General features: G+C 39.0%; 1 protein-coding gene across 1 annotated transcript in view; it reads right to left on the bottom strand.

Moving 5' to 3' along the window:
- The window catches only part of METTL16 (methyltransferase 16, RNA N6-adenosine), a 63,537-nt gene that overhangs the window by 27,599 nt on the left and 14,303 nt on the right, over positions 1-21,635 (bottom strand). Inside the window, exons 3-6 of the mRNA XM_060082309.1 lie at positions 15,587-15,786; positions 10,740-10,880; positions 8,969-9,084; positions 5,725-5,867 (exon numbers count right to left, since the gene is read on the bottom strand). Coding sequence (XP_059938292.1) covers positions 5,725-5,867; positions 8,969-9,084; positions 10,740-10,880; positions 15,587-15,786 — 600 coding nt within the window. The remainder of the gene's footprint in view (positions 1-5,724; positions 5,868-8,968; positions 9,085-10,739; positions 10,881-15,586; positions 15,787-21,635) is intronic.

Genomic DNA, 21,635 nt, shown 5'->3' with positions numbered 1-21,635 from the left:
CTCAACTAGAGCCCTCGTGCTGCAAACTACAGAGCCCACTCGCCCTGGAGCCCGCGCGCCACAACTAGAGAAAAGCCCACACACCACAACGAAAGATCCCGCAGGCCTCAACGAAGATCCTGTGTGCCGCAGGCAACTAAGACCTGACGCAGCCAGAAAAAAAAAAAAGCCTACCCATTAGATCCTAGCTACTCTTAACAGGCATCTTGTGACAACTAATCAAAATGTATGTAGGAAAAAAAAATGAAAAGGAAGATCAGTTACCCAAGAGATTTTGAACCCATTATACTATTTTAATGATGAAAGTAGCACTCCACTCATTACAGCATTTAGTAATTCCTTAGAGACAGCAGGTTTCAAGAAAAATTATTTTGAAATTATTTCAAACATATAGAAATTGCAAGGTTAGTACAAATGATTCCAGTACATTCTTCACCCAGATTCCCTGTACTTTGCCCCATTTGCTTGCTCTGTTTTTTCCTAAACCATTTGAGAGTTAGCTACAGACATCATCATGCCCCTAATGTTAAATATTTTGGCATGTACATTTTATAAACAAGGACATTCTCTTTTATAACCACAGAACAATGATCAAATTGAGAAAATTTAACACTCATATGATACTGTTATCTGGAATACAGTCCATACTCAAATTTCACCAATTATCCCAATAACGTCCTTCATGTCAATTTTCTCCCCTGATGCAAGATCCAATCTAGGATCATGCATTTCATTTACGTGGCAAGTCTCTTTAGTCTCTTTCAATCTGGAACAGTTCTGTGGTCTTTTTTTACTTTCACGACCTTAATATTTTTGAAAAATTGTCTTACAAATCCCTCAAGTTGGTTTCTCTGAAATTTCCTCATAGATTCAGGTAAAACATTTTGGGCATGAAGAGCACAGAGGTGCTACGTGTCCTTCTAGGTGACCCCTGACCCCCATCAGGAGGTGATCACCTGGTCAAGGTGGTATCCCCCAGTCTCTCCACTATAAAGTTACCATATATCTCTTTGTAACCGAAATACTTTGTAACTGGGGAAATACTTTGAAACTGGGGAAATACTTTGAAACTATGAAAATATCCTGTTCCTCTTCAAATTTTCCATTGTTGATTCCTCCATGAATCATTTATTACTATAATGATTGCAAAACAGTGATTTTTCTAATTTTATTATTCCTTCTACATTTACTAGTTGACATTCTAGAGTAAACAAGGAGCTTTTCCTCTATCCCCTTTGAATTTTATTTGCTTACTTTATTCAGTGGGTTATAATCCATTATTGTCATTATTCATTCTGAGCTTATATTGTCCCATATTGTTCTTTTAACAATGTGGGAGCTGGCTCCTATGTTCTTTTAACATTTAATACCGTAAAAGGTATTATCCCAACCTTACAGACAAGGAAAATGAAGTGGCTTACCCTTTTATAAAGGTAAGTCAAAGTTTGTTGTAGAACTGGACAGTCTTTCAGCTGGAAAGTTAACTAAAAGCTCAGTTATAAAATTTACAATTGTTCCTTTTTGTTTTTTTTTAATTTTATTTTTGGCTACGTTGGGTCTTCGTTGCCGCGCGCGGGCTTTCTCTAGTTGCAGCGAGCAGGGGCTACTCTTTGTTGCTGTGCACAGGCTTGCAGAGCACAGGCTCTAGGCATGCAGGCTTCAGTATTTCTGGCTTGCAGGCTCTAGAGCGCAGGCTCAGTGGTTGTGGTGCACGGGCTTAGTTGCTCCGCATCATGTGGGATCTTCCTGGACCAGGGCTCGAACCAGTGTCCCCTGCATTGGCAGGCAGATTCTTAACCACTGTGCCACCAGGGAAGCCCTACAATTGTTCCTTGCAACCATCATTTACAGCACCCCGTAACTATGCTAGCACCTAGTTTTAAGAAAAAAACAGAAAAGGAGGGGGACTTTGCATTAAAGTAAAATAACAGAGTACTCTTAAAATTTCCTTTCAACACAGTAGACCATAGCATTTAAATCTACTGGATTCCTAAAATGGTCAAGAGTTTAAAAGATCCTATTTACTGTTCATTATTATTTTTAATTACATCAAATACATATTCATTCAATTCTATGACTACCCTATGTGGTATGAGGTAGCTATTATTATCTCACTTTACCAATGAGAAAAAATTTAAAAGATAAGTCAGAGGGACTTCCCTGGCAGTCCATTGGTTAAGACTTCACCTTCCAATGCAGCGGGTGTGGGTTCGATCCCCTGGTTGGGGAGCTAAGATCCCACATGCCTCCTGGCCAGAAAACCAAAACATAAAACAGAAGCAATATTGTAATAAATTCAATAAAGACTTTAAAAACGGTCCACATCAACAACAACAACAAAAAAAGTCAAAGAATCACATTTCAAAAGGCCTAGATTTTTAAATTTATTATCCATCACCAGATATGTGGATTTTACCCAGACCCAAGACGTCTCCACCATCTGGCAGGGGGTAAGGAATGGAAAGGAAAAAGCAAAAACGGAGTAAAACCAGTATTAAGTTAGAACTTGGTAAATCTGGTTCCTGGAAAAATCAAAGAATCACTGCCCTAAAGGGAATCAGCTATAGACCTAATAACCAATGACAAGAGTAAAATCCAGGCCATAAGGGGTTTGATAAAGTCTGCTAATGTATTTAGAAGGTTAGGTGAGTGAGTCTCTAAAAAAAGAAAATGCTATTAAGACAAGCACTTGTAAATCTTCATCAACAGTAGAAAGGCCATCTAATAATGTCATATGTCAATTATACCTCAACAATAAAGAAAAGAAAAAAGAAAAGAAAAAGAGTAGAAAAGAAAAGGCTGTGTACTTAGAAGTCTAACTGCAGTCTGGGCTACAGAGGCTACACAGAGTGGTGGAAAGAGCACTGGACCAGAATTAGGAGATCTGGGTCCCAAATTTCTAATCTGTACAACTAAGAGGTTGGATAACTTTCTCTCTCAAGGGCCTCCCAGCTGCAAAATTCCTTAAGATACAAAACTGCACTTGCTGCTGAGTGTGACTTAGGCAAGGCATGAATCATAACGGGGAGGTGAGGCATCTGGAGTGCCATCACTAAGATCAGTCCAACAAATTTAACTTATTTCACTCTATAATGTTACAAATTTGGCTTAATTTCTGCATTTCTTCAGGAACAAGAAGGGGGATAAGAAGCAGATGGTGGGGTTTAAATACTTGTTTTCAATCCCTTATTTTTCATAGCTTCAAAATATGCAGTTTCCACAGCATTTTAAAATTTGAGAGTTGCATAGTGGTATAAACATTATGTCAACTACAAAAATATGCAGGACATGAACTGGTAACATATACAAATGAAAGTCACCAAAGTATGACATGAAATTGTAAACAATATTTGTGATCAAAACTCTTTCAAAAAACACTGCCCTATTTTCTCTTCCATGAAAATCACTTCATTCTTCCTTTCTTCCTTTTACCTTCCCTCTCAACCTGCCTGAGTCCTAACAGAGCAGACAAGACTGCTGAACCCTTTCTTTATATGAATCGTAACTGGGTAACTTTTCCTATATGCGACACCAACCTTGAAATGGTTGACTCTTGAGAGACATGATGGGCTCTAGCAATTTACCCTTCCCAGCAAACGTTCACCTTTCATTCAATTTGTGGGCTGCCATAGAGCCAGGTACAGGCGGACTTGGAACGTACTGACCAGCTTCCTCTCTCTTAGAATGGTGTTTATTTAAAACATATTTTTTGTAGTTCAAATGGAACTTTGGAAATAATAGAACTTACTGATTAATAGGCTCCTGAAAACAACCTTCCCCATTTTGTTGAATGACTCCAGTTCCCTCAAAAGCTGACATATACTGAAATGGCCACATGGCCCTGGTTACCTACTGTCATGAGTCTCGGTGCTCTGTTGCTTTAAGTTTACTTTACTTACTCAGACTCTTCTCAATGCTCAGTATAACTTAAGGCTCTTTCTTCCTCACATCCTAATGTTTGTTTGTTTTTTTAATTGGGGTATAGTTGCTTTACAATGTTGTGTTAGTTTCTGCTGTACAGCGAAGTGAATCAGGTATATGTATACATATGTCCCCTCTTTTTTGGATTTCCTTCCCATTTAGGTCACCTCAGAGCATTAAGTAAAGTTCCCTGTGCTATACAGCAGGTTCTCATTAGTTATCTATTTTATACATATTAGTGTATATGTGTCGATCCTAACCTCCCAATTCACCCCACCCCTCTCTTCCCCGCTTGGTGTCCATACGTTTGTTCTCTATGTCTGTGTCTCTATTTCTGCCTTGCAAACAGGTTCATCTGTACCATTTTTCGTTGAAGAAGTCAATTTAAGGCAAAAATTTATTAACCTTTGGCTTTAATATTGTGTAAATTTTCTGAAGCAGATCATCCAAGAATCCAGTTGCTTTCCATATTTAAATAAACTCACATTTAACAAATCAGGTTATTTGTTGATTTTGGAACTGGCCTACTAAAATAAGCAGCTTTAAACACCTATAAATCCAAAAGTGGGGGGGGAAGGCTTCCCTACTTAGCAATTCCAGTTCTGGGTATTCACCCAAAAGAATTCGAAGCAGGGTCTTAAGAAATATTTGCACATCTGTGTTCCTAGCCACGTTATCCACAAATAGCCAAAACGTGGAAGTAACCCAAGTGTCCACCAACAGATAAATGGATAAACAAAATGTAGTATATACATACAATGGAATATTAATATTATTCAGCCCTAGAAAGGAAGGAAATTCTGAAACATGCTATAACGTAGATGAATACTGAGGACCTGACGCTAAGGGAAAGAAGCCAGTCATAAAGGGACAAATATGATTCCACTTACATAAGGTACCTCAAATAGTCAAATTCATAGAGATGGAAAGAAGAATGGTGGTTGCCAGGGGTTATGGGAAGAGAGGGAATGGAGACTAGTTGTTTAATGGGTACAGAGTTTTAGTTTTACAAGAAGAAAGAGTTCTGGAGGTTAGCTGCACAATATGAATGTACTTAATGCTACTGAACTGTACACTTTAAAAATGGTTAAGATGGTAAATTTTATGTTATGCATATTTTACCACAATTTTAAAAAATTCTTCTCTATGTCACAAAGCTAAATCCTAGGGTTGAAATCCCTTTTAGTCTGAACTACCACATTATCCATCATTTCACCAACACTTGGCAGGGTGAGAAGTCAAGCGAGACAAACAGCTCTTTCTGAGTACCTTATGCTGCTTAATGACAGGTGTGTTGTCCGAAATAATTAGCTTTTAAAAAGGAATAGCCTTAACTCTCCTCTGGAGCTGGTTAGTGACCTCAGTTTCCCTTCATTAAGTTCTTGACAGCTCAATGTCCTCACATCTGTCATCGTTTGAGAGACTGATTCCAAGAACATAAATTGCTTCAAGGACGAGGCAACAAATTTATTCTGGTTCATGGGGCAGATCTGAACCCATCTGTTTTCTAATCAAAAGCCATGTTTGAATCAGTTTTGTTCCATCACAGGACTATACTAATGGGAGCAATACAATAATATGGTATTTTCCTCCTTTCTATCCATGCACTGTAGATTACAGGAAACACAAATCAATTAAAGGCATGAGAGCATCCTCAGAAACAGGGTCTTTGCAGACCGTAGGACCTTCTAACTTTTCAGGTTTTATCTGTTTATTCTTCAGACCACAGTGATTTTGTTTCCTCTCACTGACATGGTTTCTTTCTGAATTACACAGTCAATAATATTCTTATTACCAACTTACCTTAATCTTTTTTGAAGCTGTAAACTGTCATGGATGATCCTTTTAACAAACTCTAATTCGCCTCCTTCTGCCATGATCTCTGTGATCCCTCCTGTATTTACTGAGCTAGGTGGGGGTCTTCGAGGGTTTCGAGAGTTTACTCCCTGAACAACACAACAACAACAACAAACCCTGGTGAAAAACCTTTACACCTTAAGGCCAGCTCTTTGACTGTAACCTAGTTTTACACAAGAATGCTTAGACATAATTTCCGTTTCCAGGGATCATGCTAGATTTGGGATTTAAAAATCGTATAATCTTGGCATTTGAAACAATGGCATTCATGCAAATACTCCCTCCCAGGGTCTTTACCTTCCATCTTTGTGATTAAACATACTAACATTTTACCTTTTTATCTAGCCAATTCTGTCACTTTTTCTTTATGTTTTCTCTCTTGGTATCATACACTGAAAATATTCCACCCAAAGATTATATAAATATTTTTTTGTTTTCTTCTAGTATTTTATGGTGTCACTTTTTTTTTTTTTTTTTTGCAGCACGCAGGCCTCTCACTGTTGTGGCCTCTCCCATTGCGGAGCACAGGCTCCAGACGTGCAGGCTCAGCAGCCATGGCTCACGGGCCCAGCCGCTCCACAGCATGTGGGATCTTCCCGGACCAGGGCAGGAACCCATGTCCCCTGCATTGGCAGGCAGACTCAATCACTGTGCCACCAGGGAAGCCTGATGGTGTCACTTTTAAAATTTAAATATTTAATCCACTCCTACCTCACACCATATAAAAAAATAACCCAAATAGATCAAAGATTTAAATGTAAAAAGCTAAAACAATAAAACTCTTAGAAGAAAACATAGGAGTAAATCTTCATGACCTTGCATTAGGCAATAGTTTCTTAGATATGAAAAAATAACCCAAATAGATCAAAGATTTACATGTAAAAAACTAAAACAATAAAACTCTTAGAAGAAAACATAGGAGTAAATCTTCATGACCTTGCATTAGGGAATGGTTTCTTAGATATGACACCAAAAGCATAAGCAACAGAAGAGAAAATAGATAAACTGGACTTCCTCAAAAGTAAAAACTTCCAGGCTGCAAGGGACACAATCAAGAAAATGAAAAGACAACCCACAGAATGGGAGAAAATGTTCACAAATAATATATCTAATAAGGGACTTACAGATAGAATACATAAAGAATTCTTACAACAATAATAAAAAGAAAAATAACCCAATTTAAATGGGCAAAGGATCTGAATAGGCATTTCTCCAAGGAAGATACACAAATGGCCAATAAGCACACAAAAAGATGTTCCACATCATTAGCCATCAGGGACATGCACATTAAAACCATGATGAGATGCTACTTCATACTCTCTAGGATGGCTATAATCAAGAAGACAGATAAAAACAAGCGCTGACAAAGATGTGGAGAAATTGGAACTCTCATACACTACTCATAGTGGAATAAAAAATGGTGCAGCCATTTTGGATAACATTCTGGCAGTTCCTCAAACAATTAAACATAGAGTTACCATATGACCTAGTGATTCCACTCCTAGGTATACACCTAAGAGAAATGAAAACATGTTCATGCAACACTTGTACATGAATGCTCACAGCAGCATTGTTCAAAATAGCCAAAAAGTGAATAAAACCCAAATGTCCATCAACAGATGAATGGATCAGTAAAATGTGATATTTCCATACAATGGAATATTATTCGGCAATAAAAAGAAATGAAGTACTGATACATGCTACAATATGGATGAACCTTGAAAACATATTATGCTTAGTGAAAGAAGTCAGTCACAAAAGACCACATATTATATGATTCCATTTTTATGAAATGTCCGAAACAGGCAACTCCACAGAAACAGAAAGTAGATTGATGGTTGCCTAGGACTAAGGGGGCTGCAAGGAAACCGAGAGTAATTGCTAATGGGTGTGGGTTTTGTTTTGTTTTGTTTTTTTTCCACAGGGTGGGTGATGAAAATGCTCTAAAATTGATTGTGGTGATGGCTGCACAACTGTGAATATACTAAAAATAATTAAATTCTACCCTTTAAGTGGGTGAATTGATGGCACGTAAATTGTATTTCAGTAAAGTTGCTATAAAAAGATATTTAGTTCTGGTGCTAGTTATAGTCTATTTCTTCATCTGGATGCTGGTTCTATAAGAATATTCACTCTGGAAAATCTAGTTTACTCTCATGGCATGTGTACTTTTATGTATATATGTTGTATCTCAACACTTTTTAAAAGAAATGTATGCCAGGATGTGGCTATTTTATCAATAGTTCTCAAATTTATCTGCACTGAAGGCTAAAATTTAGCTTTCTTAAATCCTGCTTCACTTCATGTTCCAATCTAGAATGTTGGTATTGCTAATAAATTTCTGTCCACTTCCCCCTCTGCAACCAAATTTAATCCGTCTGTAATTTATTTTATTATGAGGTATGTAAATGGTACCTTAGAGTATCTGAGTGATTCTAAAAACAATTTATTCTCTCAAAGTTTTAAGCATACACATCCCGTCATTTCCTTCTGATTAATATTATTCACTTTCTATTAATTCTTCTCTAGATGAAGGAAAACTTAGGTTAAATCAATAATATTTTATTGATTTTTAATAGGTTAGTTTTTTTAGCCAATGCATCTCTTTCCATATTCATAAGCAAATATATTTTATTTCATGAAATGAATATATTCATTTCAAGTTGGAAAGACTAAATAAGACATTTGTTTGCTATCAAATGACAGCTGGCAGTAAAAACAATGACCCTCTCCTTAAGCCAATAAGCCCAATGCAGTAGATCAGACTGTAACCTAAGTTGGTCCAATCAGAAGAAATCCAAACGTTAAATGGTTTGGGGAAGAAAAGAGCTCTCTTCTCACCCTCTCCCACTCCCCAAATATTACTCTGCCACAAGTAAACCAGCCTGAGAACAAAAACAATCAAGGGCCCGATAAGAGCCAAGGGGAACCTGAAAAAACAGAGCCTCAACCTTGATATTATCATGAACTCCTCGATCAAACTGTTCCTGAAGTCCATGCTATTGCTGGATTTCTCAAGATATGTAAACCAATAAACTTTCTTGTTAAGTCAATCTGAATTGGGTTTTCAGGTGCTTGATACCAGAAGCATCCTAACTGATATAGCTTCCAAAATAAAAGTTGCTCTTATCTTGCAAACAAGGAAAACTTAACTAAATATTCAACTACTTTAAAGCAGAAGATATCTTACCTTGGCTTCCAACTGATTGGCAAAAAAGGGAGGGTTGCACATGCAAAAGTCATAGATTATCTCAGATTCTTCTTTAAGAGCATCCATCAGGAGTGTCTTCTGTGGTACTTTTACCACTAGGAGAAAAAACAGAGATTGTTAACTACTATTAATACTGTGGTAGTTTTCAAATATGTCCACAAATTCTTTGATACTAGTCCCTTCAAGAGGTAGAGTTTGATTTCCCTCTCCTTAAGTGTAGCTTCACTCAATGACTTGCTTTTACTGAAGAGAATGGGATGAGCGTGATAGGGTATCACTTCTGACGCTAGGTCATAAAAAGCAATACGGCTTCCTCCTTGCCTTATCTCTTGAACTACTTGCTCTAGGAGAGGCCAGCTGACATGCTGTAATGATGCTCAAGTAGCCCTGAGGAGAGATCCACATGGCAATGAACTAAAGCTTCCTGCCAAAAGCAATGTAAGTGAGCCATCTGGAAAGCACATCTCTACTCCCAGTCTTTCAGACGACAGCCTCATGAAAGACTCTGAACAAGAACCACCCAGCTAGGCCACACCCAAACTCCTGACCCACAGGAACCACAAGATTATTAATAAATGTTTATTGTTTAATGCCACCATATTTTGGAGTAATTTGTAACACAGGAATGGATAACTAAAAAACTCATTAATAATATATTAATATCTCCCCTTAGGATATGTTTAACACTAGTAAGAAAACCCTATTTCTTCCAAAGAGAGACATAAAGTCTCTTTAATGACAAAAAAATAAAATAAAATAAAAAAACCCAGCCCTGTATATATATACAATAAGCACAGATGTAAAAAGTAACTAAGCATTAAGGGGATTTGACTATTTGTAGCACAGTTCCATGTACTGAAATAAAAAAGACAGCATAGTTTAATCAATAGCAGGATTTTCTTCCTTTTAAAAATCTTGGTGACTAGGCTACTTTATACACAGTTGATTCTCATCTTTAGTGGTAGCTGTGTTCTATAAAGTCACCATGAACACTGAATTAGTGAATACTGAACCACAGGCTCCTAAAAGAAATACATGACTAGGTAAGTTTGAGCCTCTGGTCCCAACATTTTTATCAACCGATCAATAAATATCTTTACTGATTCATCAACATTGAACTCATGGCCGACAGTACTATAACATGTCTGAATGAAACTTATCTGGCACATGTATTTTCTCTGTAAGGCACATCATGGCCTTCTTGTACTTAGGAACACTAGGCAGTACTTAAACACTGTGTTTAGGGGCCATTATAAACAGCAACATCACCAATAAAAGCACAAAACTGCAAAAAAAAAAAAAAAAGTGGTGCTAAACAGACCATGAAAAGGACACTAGTTTACAGTATGAGAGCTGAAACAAGACAGAGGGCATTGACTTGTCCAACTTCAGCTGGGAACATGCATGCTGGGTGACTCAAATTTTTTGCCGCTTTGCACGTGTCTGTGAATGACGGCAAAAGTACCATGAGTATTGATCTGGAGGCTAAAAATAGCCCCTAGTAGGCAAACTTCAGCAAGTAGGCAAATTCACAAACACAGAATTCACAAATTATGAGGATGGACTGTGTTTACTCTGTTTCTTTCTGAGTTAATTCTGGTAACAAAGCAGCAAGCCAAATTACAATGTACCAGATTGTTTTAAATTACCGAAGTTTGTATATTAAAGCAGAAGACAATGAGATGTGTTAAATTAGAAAGACAGGTTAATAAACAAAGCTTGAGAGGAGTATTTATTCTACAGAGCTAACCTTTTATAAGATCCGATAAGTTATTCTGTTCCACATTCTTCTTTGCATAGTTGAAGCACATGTCATCTACTTCTGTTGCAAGGAAATACCAGCCATTTAAGGTTGTTCCAAGTAAAGGATAGATGCAGGATGCCCCAGTACCTAGTACAGTAAGAATTCAAAATACATTGCACACACCTGAGAGGAAGGTGAGACCAACAAGCAAAAACACCATTCTTCACTTCTTAGAATTTCTTATAGCCTTAACAGCTTAAACCACAAGCTGGTACTGATTACACACATACTGTGGCTACTGGCTTCATGTATGTTAGTCTTAACTCATAATTAGATTCAAATTTCCTAGAGGGTAGAAACCTTGCTGTCTTCTTTGTATGCTGTATGTAAAATGAAGTATGAATAATTGGCTGGTGATCGAGAAATACATGACTGACTAACTGAAAATTGTCAAAGCAATTTAATTTACTTTATAAAAAGTCTTCATTTTAAATCTCTCCCAAACTTGGTTTTCTTGAAAGAAATCAGTGTTGTTTGTTAAAACACCACAGTAATATCTTAAAATAGATAAATGTATATATCCCCTTCTACAAAAGCAGAAAAAAATACATAGGGTATAAAATTTTTATAATATTAAACCACCCAATTCCCCACATATCTATCTGTAAGTTGTTACTTGAAGGAAACCAGAAGTTAAACAAAACAAAACAAAAAAACCCTAAAAACTAAAGAGAGGATTCATTTCTTAGATGTGGAGACATGGAAAAACACTTGATCCAGATCCAAAACATCAGTCATTGGCTTGCCCCACCATAGTTTCAAGGGAGACGTTCAAAGGCAAATGGTCCAGGCAAAAATCTCTGACAACTAGGGCTTGGTCCTAAACTTGCATGTAGAACCTCTAACCATAGACTGGACGAGTATATGTTTGAGTATATACTAACCACAAATAATTGCTTTTACAACCTTTAACTGATCTTGGCCAATAAGATCCTAAAGAGCACACTCAAGAGAAGAAAAGCTGGTGTTCTTCTCGGAGGCCCACAGTAGTCAGCCCATACCAGCCATTCCACGCCCACTTTCCACTGACCACATCATGGTGCCAGTCTAGCCTTCTAAGGATTTGGCAGGAAGAGCTGGAGGCCAGAGATACTCCTAACCCAGAGGAAAGCCAGTCTCATCTTACTGCTTCCTCATTAAGTACTCAGAACAGGCTAGTAAAAGACATGACAACAACTGATAGCCAGAACATTTAAGCTCTGACAGTCACAGTGATTGCTACACTTCCTATCATGTTCACCTGACAGCATCCTGGCCCTGATGCTACTGGGCAAACATCTCCTTGGGGATGTAGGAGGTGGTGCAGGAAGGAGTGGTAAAGGGTACTCAAGCTCCTCTCAGAGTTCACAGTTATTTAGCCCCTGCTAGCCACTCAGAATAAGGAAATCAAGGAAATTTAAGTAGCACTTCCAGCTCTGTAGAAAAAAAAATTCAAACCAGATCCCAGGCCCTTGATTCTCATACAACTACCTCTCTCTTCATACTTCAATTTCATTTAAAAGGAAAAAGAAAAAAGGACACCTTCCCTCAGCTGCCCTAATATCAGGTGCCAAGAGGGTAATAAACGCAGGTAAAAGACCTGTCCTTCGCCAAAAAAAATCAAGTTTCTCAATTCTTAAGACCAGAAGACTTGCATTCTAACATCCTAATCCCCTCTGAAAGGTGAATGACATTTTTTTAAATTTTTTATTTATTTATTTTTGGCTGTGTTGGGTCTTCGTTGCCGCATGCGGGCCATCTCTAGTTGCGGCGAGCAGGGGCTACTCTTCATTGCGGTGCGCAGGCTTCTCATTGTGGTGGCTTCTCTTGTTGCGGAGCACAGGCTCTAGGCACGCGGGCTTTAGTAGTTGCAGCACGTGGGCTCAGTAGTTGTGGCGCACAGGCTTAGTTGCTCCACAGCATGTGGGATCTTCCTGGACCAGGGCTCGAACCCGTGTCCCTGCATTGGCAGGCGGATTCTTAACGACTGCGCCACCAGGGAAGCCCATGAATGACATTTTTAAATGGGTAATAATCCTTGTAGCGATAAATAAAAATGAAAAGTGTATAACCATAGAATTAGAGCAAACTAATAGAGTCTGGGGGAAGAATTTATATAGAACCCTAATTAGAATGAATGTGATTTCAGCAAGAGTGCCCCTTGTGAAGAGCTAAAATCCATTAACCTCCTATATCCCCAAGTGTTATTTTAGAGAGTTTGGGGCATAATTAAAATAAATTAGTACTAAATAGGCTCTCAAGCTTTTAAAGCTTTTTATAACCCATCAGCCAATCTTCTTCCATGAACATAAAAGAAAAAAAACTTTTGTTAAACTCCATTATTTTTACATAGTGCTTAGTTCATACTGGATGTTCAGAATTTTGAATGTTGAAAGAATGACGTATTTATCCATCGACATTCAACAAATCATTTACTGAACACCTACTGTGTGCCAGAAACTTTGCTAGGCTTTTGGATATTATAGTAAGCAAAAAAGTAATAGGCTCTGTACTTTGTAATCTAGTGGCAGAGAAAGACATTAATCAATCAGACAAGTGAATGTGTAGTTTAAAACTAAAAAAAAATGCCATGAAGGAAAAAACCTGGTTTTCTAAAGCTCATATTCAAGGAACCTATCTTATGCTGCAAGGTCAGAGAAGGTTTTCTTGAGAAAATAAGGCTTGAGTTGACAACTACAGTACAAATAAGAATTAATGAGATGAAAGTGGGAAGTTCCAGGCAGAAGGAACAACATGTACAAAGGCCTGGAATCATGACATCTTATTAGAACAAGTGCCAAAAACAAAAAAGAGAAGAATATAAGATGAGGCTTAGAGGGACTTCCCTGGTGGCGCAGTGATTAAGAATCTGCCTGCGGGGGCTTCCCTGGTGGCGCAGTGGAATCTGCCTGCTAATGCAGGGGACACGAGTTCGCGCCCTGGTCTGGGAGGATCCCACATGCCGCGGAGCAACTAGGCCCGTGAGCCACAACTACTGAGCCTGAGCTCTAGAGCCCGTGCACCACAACTACTGAGCCTGTGTGCCACAACTACTAAAGCCCGCACACCTAGAGCCCATGTTCTGCAACAAGAGAAGCCACCACAATGAGAAGCCCACGCACCGCAACAAAGAGTAGCCCATGCTCGCCACAACTAGAGAAAGCCCGCGCGCAGCAATGAAGACCCAATGCAGCCAAAAATAAGTAATTAAAATAAATAAATTTATTAAAAAAGAGAAAAGATGAGGCTTAGAGAGACCTAGAGAGAGACCTAGAGGGCAGGAATCAGACAATGAAAACTCTAATAGGCCTAATAAAGGTTTTGGGTGTTTATCACAGAAGCAATAGGAAGCCATTAAAGTGGTAAAGAAGATGTGTTCAGATATGCTTTATACATACTTTCTGGAGAATGGAATGGAGGGGCAACAGAGTGGACAAGAACAGAATAGTTGAGAAGCTATTCTGTTGACAGGGAGAAATGATGGTGACTTGGACTGGGATGGTGGCAGCTGAGAAGGAGAAAAATAGATGATTTAAGAAATATTTAAGAGAGAAAAACAGGAAACGGTGATAGACATTGTCAGTGAGAATGGAGAGAAGTAAACATCAAGGACGACAAGATTAGGAAGAAAGAATATGAGTTTGGTCTTGGACGTCACAAAGTCTGAGATGTTTTTGAGATATCCAAGTTTCTCATATATTTGGGACTACAGTTCAAGAAAAGTAATCTGAGTTGGAGGAATAAACAATTTGTAGGTTATCTACATGGAAGCAGAAAATAAAGTCATAGATATGGATGAAATTGCCTAGAGGTAGAGTGCTGAATAAGAAAAGGGTTAGAGACTGAGCTTTAGGGATTCTCAACATTTAATACAAGAAAGTAAGCCTGAAAAGGGGAGAAGAGTGACTAGAAACGAAAAGAGAAAACCAGAGGAGTCTGGTGTTGTGGAAGAAAATGGAGGAGATTGCATAAAGGAGGAAGGAGGGGGTCAATAAATGCTGCTGAAAAGCTCATGTACGATGAGCACTGAAAACACACATAAATGCTGAACATTTACTACTATCTAGAAACTGTGTTTCCCATTAACTATGTTTAGAAATAGGGTCCACAGTTTTTAACTCAATTCTTCACACTTTCTATAAAGGATTAGTAAAGGCCAAAAGATTAACAAATTTCAAACCCTATCAAATGAAAATACTGGCTATGACAAAACATATAATAATACATTTATAATCGCAAAACATACCATGGCTCATTTCCTTCTGTTTCTCTACTTACATTCCCAAATGAATCAAACAGGACAGTCCTCCCCATTGCAGAAGATTACAATTAAGAGAACATCTTCCTTTAACTCGATGTCTTTTTTCTTCCCTTTAATTTTGGATTAAATACTCTCTACAAATAATCACCTAAGAGATTCCTAAAAGTATTCAGTCCCACATGATCTTTTATTAAGTGACCATCACCACAAAATCCCAATATAGGGACTACTGTACTAACACCAAATAATTCAGAGTAAAAGTAATGCCCAACAGACACAGACATCAACGTGGTAATCTGAAAAACTAAGAAAACAAGGGCCTCACTTTCATTCTGCACTTCTCTTAACACCCTTGCTCCCTGTTTGGTGCTGACAATCCCTTCTCAAAAGAAAGTGATAGCAGAAAAGCCTAGGTATCCCAAATAAGAACAGTGATATCTGTAGTCAGCTTCTTTCACACAACAAATACCCAGAAGTTTTCAAAGAATTTGCAAAGACCTCGCAAAATTTATAAAACTTATATTTAGCCAAAAAATAATTGAAAACCATGTACCTATGTCAATTCCTCTTCGGAGAGTACTTTTGTCAGAGTCCTGATGACCGATCAGATCTTCTACCCAATGAATATAGTTGAGTCTCAAGGGAACTGTGGGAATTAGTCTCTCCAGCGGAATATCAATAGAAAGTCCAAAATCTTCTCTTAGGAGAGTACAAGTCAGAGCTCTGACTGCTTCAGGGTCTTTAAAATTAAGACTGAGGGGTGGAGAAAAAGAAGTAAAACTGATTAGTAAGACTCACTGCATTCTACAAGCTTTAATGCAACCAGGCAGGACCAAACACCCACCTGTTTCCTAGGAGATCACACATATAGTTACCCAGAGCACTCAGTGCAGTGGCATACACATATGGGTGTTTAACAGTCACAGTATGAAAGACAGCATAAATTTCCACCAAAAATACTGCATCTTCATACATGAAGCACAGAGGACAAGAGTACCTCTGTTCCAAGTCCTGCCTGTCTCCTTACTTAGTTATGTGACTCTGGACAAGTTATTTAGCCTCTATGAGACTGTTTCCTCAGCTGTAAAATGGGGATAATAATACCTATATGTAGAGTTGCTGTGAGATAATCTGTGAAAAGTACTAGCATTAATGCCTACTACATAGTAACCGTTTTACAAATGCTGGTTATTTTTACTATTATCAAATAACATGATTTGATGGTAGCATTCTTTGAAAATCATACTTAAAAGTGGAAAGGAAGCAGTATAAAATGTTTAATAATGAAAACAGGTTAACATACTTAAATATAACAAATACTACAAGCACCAAAATTTTAAATGTGACTATTTTTAGCAGGTTTCCTGAGGAATAATTTACATACTATAAATTCACCTGTAAGTACACAATAGCTTTCCGTATATTCCCAGAGTTGTGCAACCATCACCACAATCCAATTTTAGAACACTTTCATCACCCCAAAAAGAAACCTCGTGCCCATCTCCAAGTCATTCCTCATTTCCACCCTCAGCTCTAGGCAACCACTAATGTACTTTCTGTCTCCATAGATTTGCCTTTTGTGAACATCTCATACAAATGAATCATATAATATGTGATCTCTGCATCTGGATTCTTTCACTTAGCATAATATTTGTGAGGTTCATCCATGGTGTAGCATGTGTCCGTACTTCATTTCTTTTTTTTCTTTTTTTTTTTTTGCGGTACGCAGGCCTCTCACTGTTGCAGCCTCTCCCGTTGTGGAGCACAGGCTCCGGACGCGCAGGCTCAGTGGCCATGGCTCACGGGCCCAGCCGCTCCGCAGCATGTGGGATCTTCCCGGACTGGGGCACGAACCCGTGTCCCCTGCAGCGGCAGGCGGACCCTCAACCACTGCGCCACCAGGGAAGCCCCTTCATTTCTTTTTACAGCCAAATTACACTCCATTGTATGGATAACCACATTGTGGTTTATGCACTGGATGAATAATCACATTTGTGATTTGTTTATCCATCCACCACTTGATGGCTATTTGGATTGTTTCTACTTTTTGGCTATCATGAACAATGCTGCTGTAAATATTCACATATAAGTCTTCACAAGGATGTGTTATCATTTCTCTTGAGTAGATATGTATGAATATATCATATGATACACTGACGTTTAACTTTTTAAGAACCTTGTATCAATATAACTATTTTGAGAGGCAGGAAAAGCATTTAATGAGATGAAGAAGCAACTGCGCAGCAACTGTCAAAAATACAAAATGCTGGAACAAAGTCAGGAGGATAATAACTTCAAAAATGATTGACCTTACATTTAGGTGAGGATTTGTGATCTTTTAAAGACAAGTTTCTATGAAACAGTGGAAGTGGAAGTTTATTGCATAAATACACGCTAGCAATAAAAAGTCTCATTAAAATATATTAAGCCTGTTTAAAGGGATATTAAGTCTATTCCTAGTCATCAGAGGTAGGTATGTTAATTTTGTCATTTGTGGGGGCTGATAAAAAGAGAGATAATCCATAGGCAAGCAACAATGAACACAGTTCTGCTTCACTCAACAGCACAGCAATTGCCTCAATCAATTTTCACATTTAAAAAAAAAGGCTAGCACTGCCTTTGTATTCCTTCCTTAATAAAAAGCAGTACAAATTCAGGTTCAACAAGATAAATTATGTAGCAATAAAAAGATACTAAATCTATAAAAACTTTATTTTTAATTCTAACAAGAATATTGTATTTTATTCCTTTGAAATCAGTCAAGTGTTCAAAAAAGATGGGCCAACTCATTTCCTTTAATGACACGGCAATGATAGTCAATTTTTTTTTTTTTTTGGCGGTACGCGGGCCTCTCACTGTTGTGGCCTCTCCTGCTGCGGAGCACAGGCTCCGGACGCGCAGGCTCAGCGGCCATGGCTCACGGGCCCAGCCACTCCGCGGCATGTGGGATCTTCCCAGACAGGGGCACAAACCCGTTTCCCCTGCATCAGCAGGCGGACTCTCAACCACTGCGTCACCAGGGAAGCCCGATAGTCAATTTTTACACATGGAAAGAAGTTCACATCTGAGTACCACACTAAAGCATTCTAACAAGTTCACATTCTTTATTCTATAGTGGTAGCCCAATCTATTACTAAGCTTCATTGCTAGACGCACAAAAGGAATATAATCAATTCTGATGTCTATGTTCAAAGCCTTAAAACCTGAAATGTGAAATTTCAGAATTTTTCTATCAAAGAAACTTAATAACCTAGATACCTTATAAAATAAACGATGAGCAGTATCATCTAAGAGCAGTACCTATTTACAGAATTGTTAACCTAAAATTTCTGAATGTTATTTTGCACTGACATTTTGAATAAAATTGTGAAATTCAGGAATTGCAAACTCAAATATTTACAACATATTACTCAAAATGCCAGTCCCTGACAAGATACAGAACTTGTGCCAGAACGTACATCAACACACTGAGAGTCATAACCAAAGACATGTCTGCTGAACTAAATGTGCAGCACAAGGTCCTCACCTCTATGGACAGTAACAAATGGTTTTTGGCAGAGCGGGCAGACCAATGGCCACACTTCTGGTAGCACTATGCCAGATGACACAAATGACCATTTCAAAGGGGATGGTCACTACTCAGTTCTAGGTAATTAATATCAAGTGGGTTTGCTGGCCCAGTTCTGCTAGATCTCTAAAATTTCCAAATGAAACCAGCAACCCATATTTTTATATGAAATTTCTATGATTCTTAAAATATATGTGGACAATAAATAACTGCAAACCTTATACAATTCACAGGCCGACAGGTGGCAACCTCTATTGTAAATAACAGAATTATAAAGAAAGTTGGGGGGGGCTTCCCTGGTGGCGCAATGGTTGAGAGTCCGCCTGCCGATGCAGGGGATACGGGTTCGTGCCCTGGTCTGGGAAGATCTCACATGCCGCGGAGTGGCTGGGCCCGTGAGCCATGACTGCTGAGCCTGCGCGTCCAGAGCCTGTGCTCCGCAACGGGAGAGGCCACAACAGTGAGAGGCCCACGTACCGCAAAAAAAAAAAAAAGAAAAAAAAAGAAAGTTGGGGTACTTGGCTACTCCACACTTTTAAAGAAGTATAAAAGTGTTTCACTGTCTTTGAGCACTACTTTGCTCAACTGAGTTATATGGAATAGGTTAGAATTTTTAAGAGGTTGTGATTGCTGGCGTTCATTCCTTTACTCATTCAACAGGTATTACATGTCAGCTACATGCCAGGCATTGTGCAAAATGCTGGAGATACTGTAGTAAAAGCAAATACAGACATAATCTCTCCCTTCATGAAGCTGACAGTCTGGTAGAGGGTAGGTATTAATTTAAGAATCATTCGAATATATGTAAAATTGTCACTGTGATGAATGCTGTAAAAGATAGATACGAGGGGGCTTCCCTGGTGGCACAGTGGTTGAGAGGCCGCCTGCCGATGCAGGGGACACGGGTTCGTGCCCCCGTCCGGGAAGATCCCACATGCTGCAGAGCTGCTGGGCCCGTGAGTCATGGCTGCTGAGCCTGCACATCCAGAGCCTGTGCTCCGCAACGGGAGAGGCCACAACAGTGAGAGGCCCGTGTACCACACACACACAAAAAAAGATAGATATGAGGTGCTAGGAAACCTACATAATAAGTGGAACTGCCTTAGGAAGGTCAGAGAAGGCTTCCCTGAGGACTGAAAGTAAAATAAAAATGAACAAAGAACAGGGGGAAGGGATCATAGTATTCTAGGGTCCTAGGTAAAGAGAAGAGCAAGTACAAAGACCCTGAGGCAGGAGACTTCATGGGGCATACTGAGAGCCACTGTGTCTAAAATGCAGATAGCAAGGTAAGCATGCATGGTTTAAAATGAGGCTGGAGAGGAAGATAGAGGCCAGACTATATAGGACCTTATAATTAGGGTAACCATATAATTTTATCAATTAATTCAGGACACTTCTGAAAGTGAAAGTATCACACCAGGATACTTATAATCTATGTTAAGGATTTATGTCTGGTGTGGAATAAGGATGGACCAAGTGGAAGCAGAGACACCAATGAGAAAGTTCCTGCTGTCATCTGAGTGAAGAGGCTGGACAAAGGTGGCGGTGGCAAAGACAGGGAAAAGTGAAAGGCATGTAGAGACATTTAGGAAGGGAAATTGACAAGATCTGTTAATGGACTGATAGGTAACGTGAGGGAGGATGTGTTTACAGACATCTCCTAGGGTTCTGGCTTGTTCAACAAGATAGTGCCATTCACTGAAATTGGGAACTCACGCAGAGAACCATTTTTGAGGAGAAATATCATAAATTTGAGCTGTATTTGAGATACCCAAGTAGAGATATTGAGTAAGTATGATCTCTAGGTATAGAGCCCAGAAAACCTGGAAAAAGAGATTTGGAAATCTGGAAAAAATGTATAGGTGATTTGCAAACAAACAAATGAGGGCCTGGCACAGATGAGAGTGTGCCTAAGGAGAAAACACAAAGTGAGAGGAAAAGACAACTTAACACTAAGCCTCAAAGAATCCTTTAATGGTTGTACATACAATCATTACAGAGGAAGCTACACCAGGAGACAGGGTGGAAGAAGGAAAACCAGGAGAGTGTGATGTGGTGCCAAGGAGGCCAAGGGAAGAGGGTGTCCATGAAGGGTAAGAGTGTCAGTTACCCCGGTGCTTCTCAGGAGTCAACTGGAAACTGAAACTGGACTTAGTGATGTGAGACCATGGAGACCTTTTCAGGAGCTGCTTTCGTAGTGGTAGAATTCAGTATCCACCCTGGGATGTGCTAAAGATTAAGTATGGTATGAAAAAATGGAGACAGTAAAAATAGATAATTCTTCAAGAAGCTGAGTTATGCAAGGGAGAGATGGGGCAGAAGTGGTAGGGCTGATGGAGAGGTTTCTTTACTAATTTTTTTTTTTTTTTTGCAGTATGTGGGCTTCTCACTGTTGTGGCCTCTCCCGTTGCGGAGCACAGGCTCCGGACGCGCAGGCTCAGCGGCCATGGCTCACGGGCCCAGCCGCTCCGTGGCATGTGGGATCCTCCCGGACCGGGGCACGAACCCGTGTCCCCTGCATCGGCAGGCGGACTCCCAACCACTGCGCCACCAGGGAAGCCCTTTACTAATTTTTTAATGGAAGATTTAAACACGTTTAAAAGTCAATGGAAAGTCACAAAGGCCACATATTATGATTCAATTTACATGAAATATCCAAAACATGCAAAGCTGTAGAGACAGAAAGCAGATGAGTGGTTTCCAGGGGTTGATGAGACACAGTAGCGGGGAGTGACTGCTTAATGGGTATAGGGTTTCTTTTGGGGTGATGAAAATGTTCTGGAATTAGATAGTGGTGATACTTGCAAAACCTTGTGAACATACGAAGAACAACTGAATTGTACACTTTTAAATGGTGATTTTATGATATATGAGTTATATCTAAATTTTTTAATAAGTCAAAAAGAAGAAACTAGTTGACAGATACTAAATATTTAAATAAAGGAATACTGGACTATGTAAGGTTCTTGAGATGGGGGAGGGTATGGGATCCAAAGTACAGATGGAGAATTTAATTGAATTCGAGTATCATAAT

Source organism: Mesoplodon densirostris, chromosome 18 (assembly GCF_025265405.1).
Source record: "Mesoplodon densirostris isolate mMesDen1 chromosome 18, mMesDen1 primary haplotype, whole genome shotgun sequence".
In the NCBI taxonomy this organism is placed as follows: Eukaryota; Metazoa; Chordata; class Mammalia; order Artiodactyla; family Ziphiidae; genus Mesoplodon; species Mesoplodon densirostris.
This window is presented reverse-complemented; position numbering and strand designations above follow the sequence as displayed.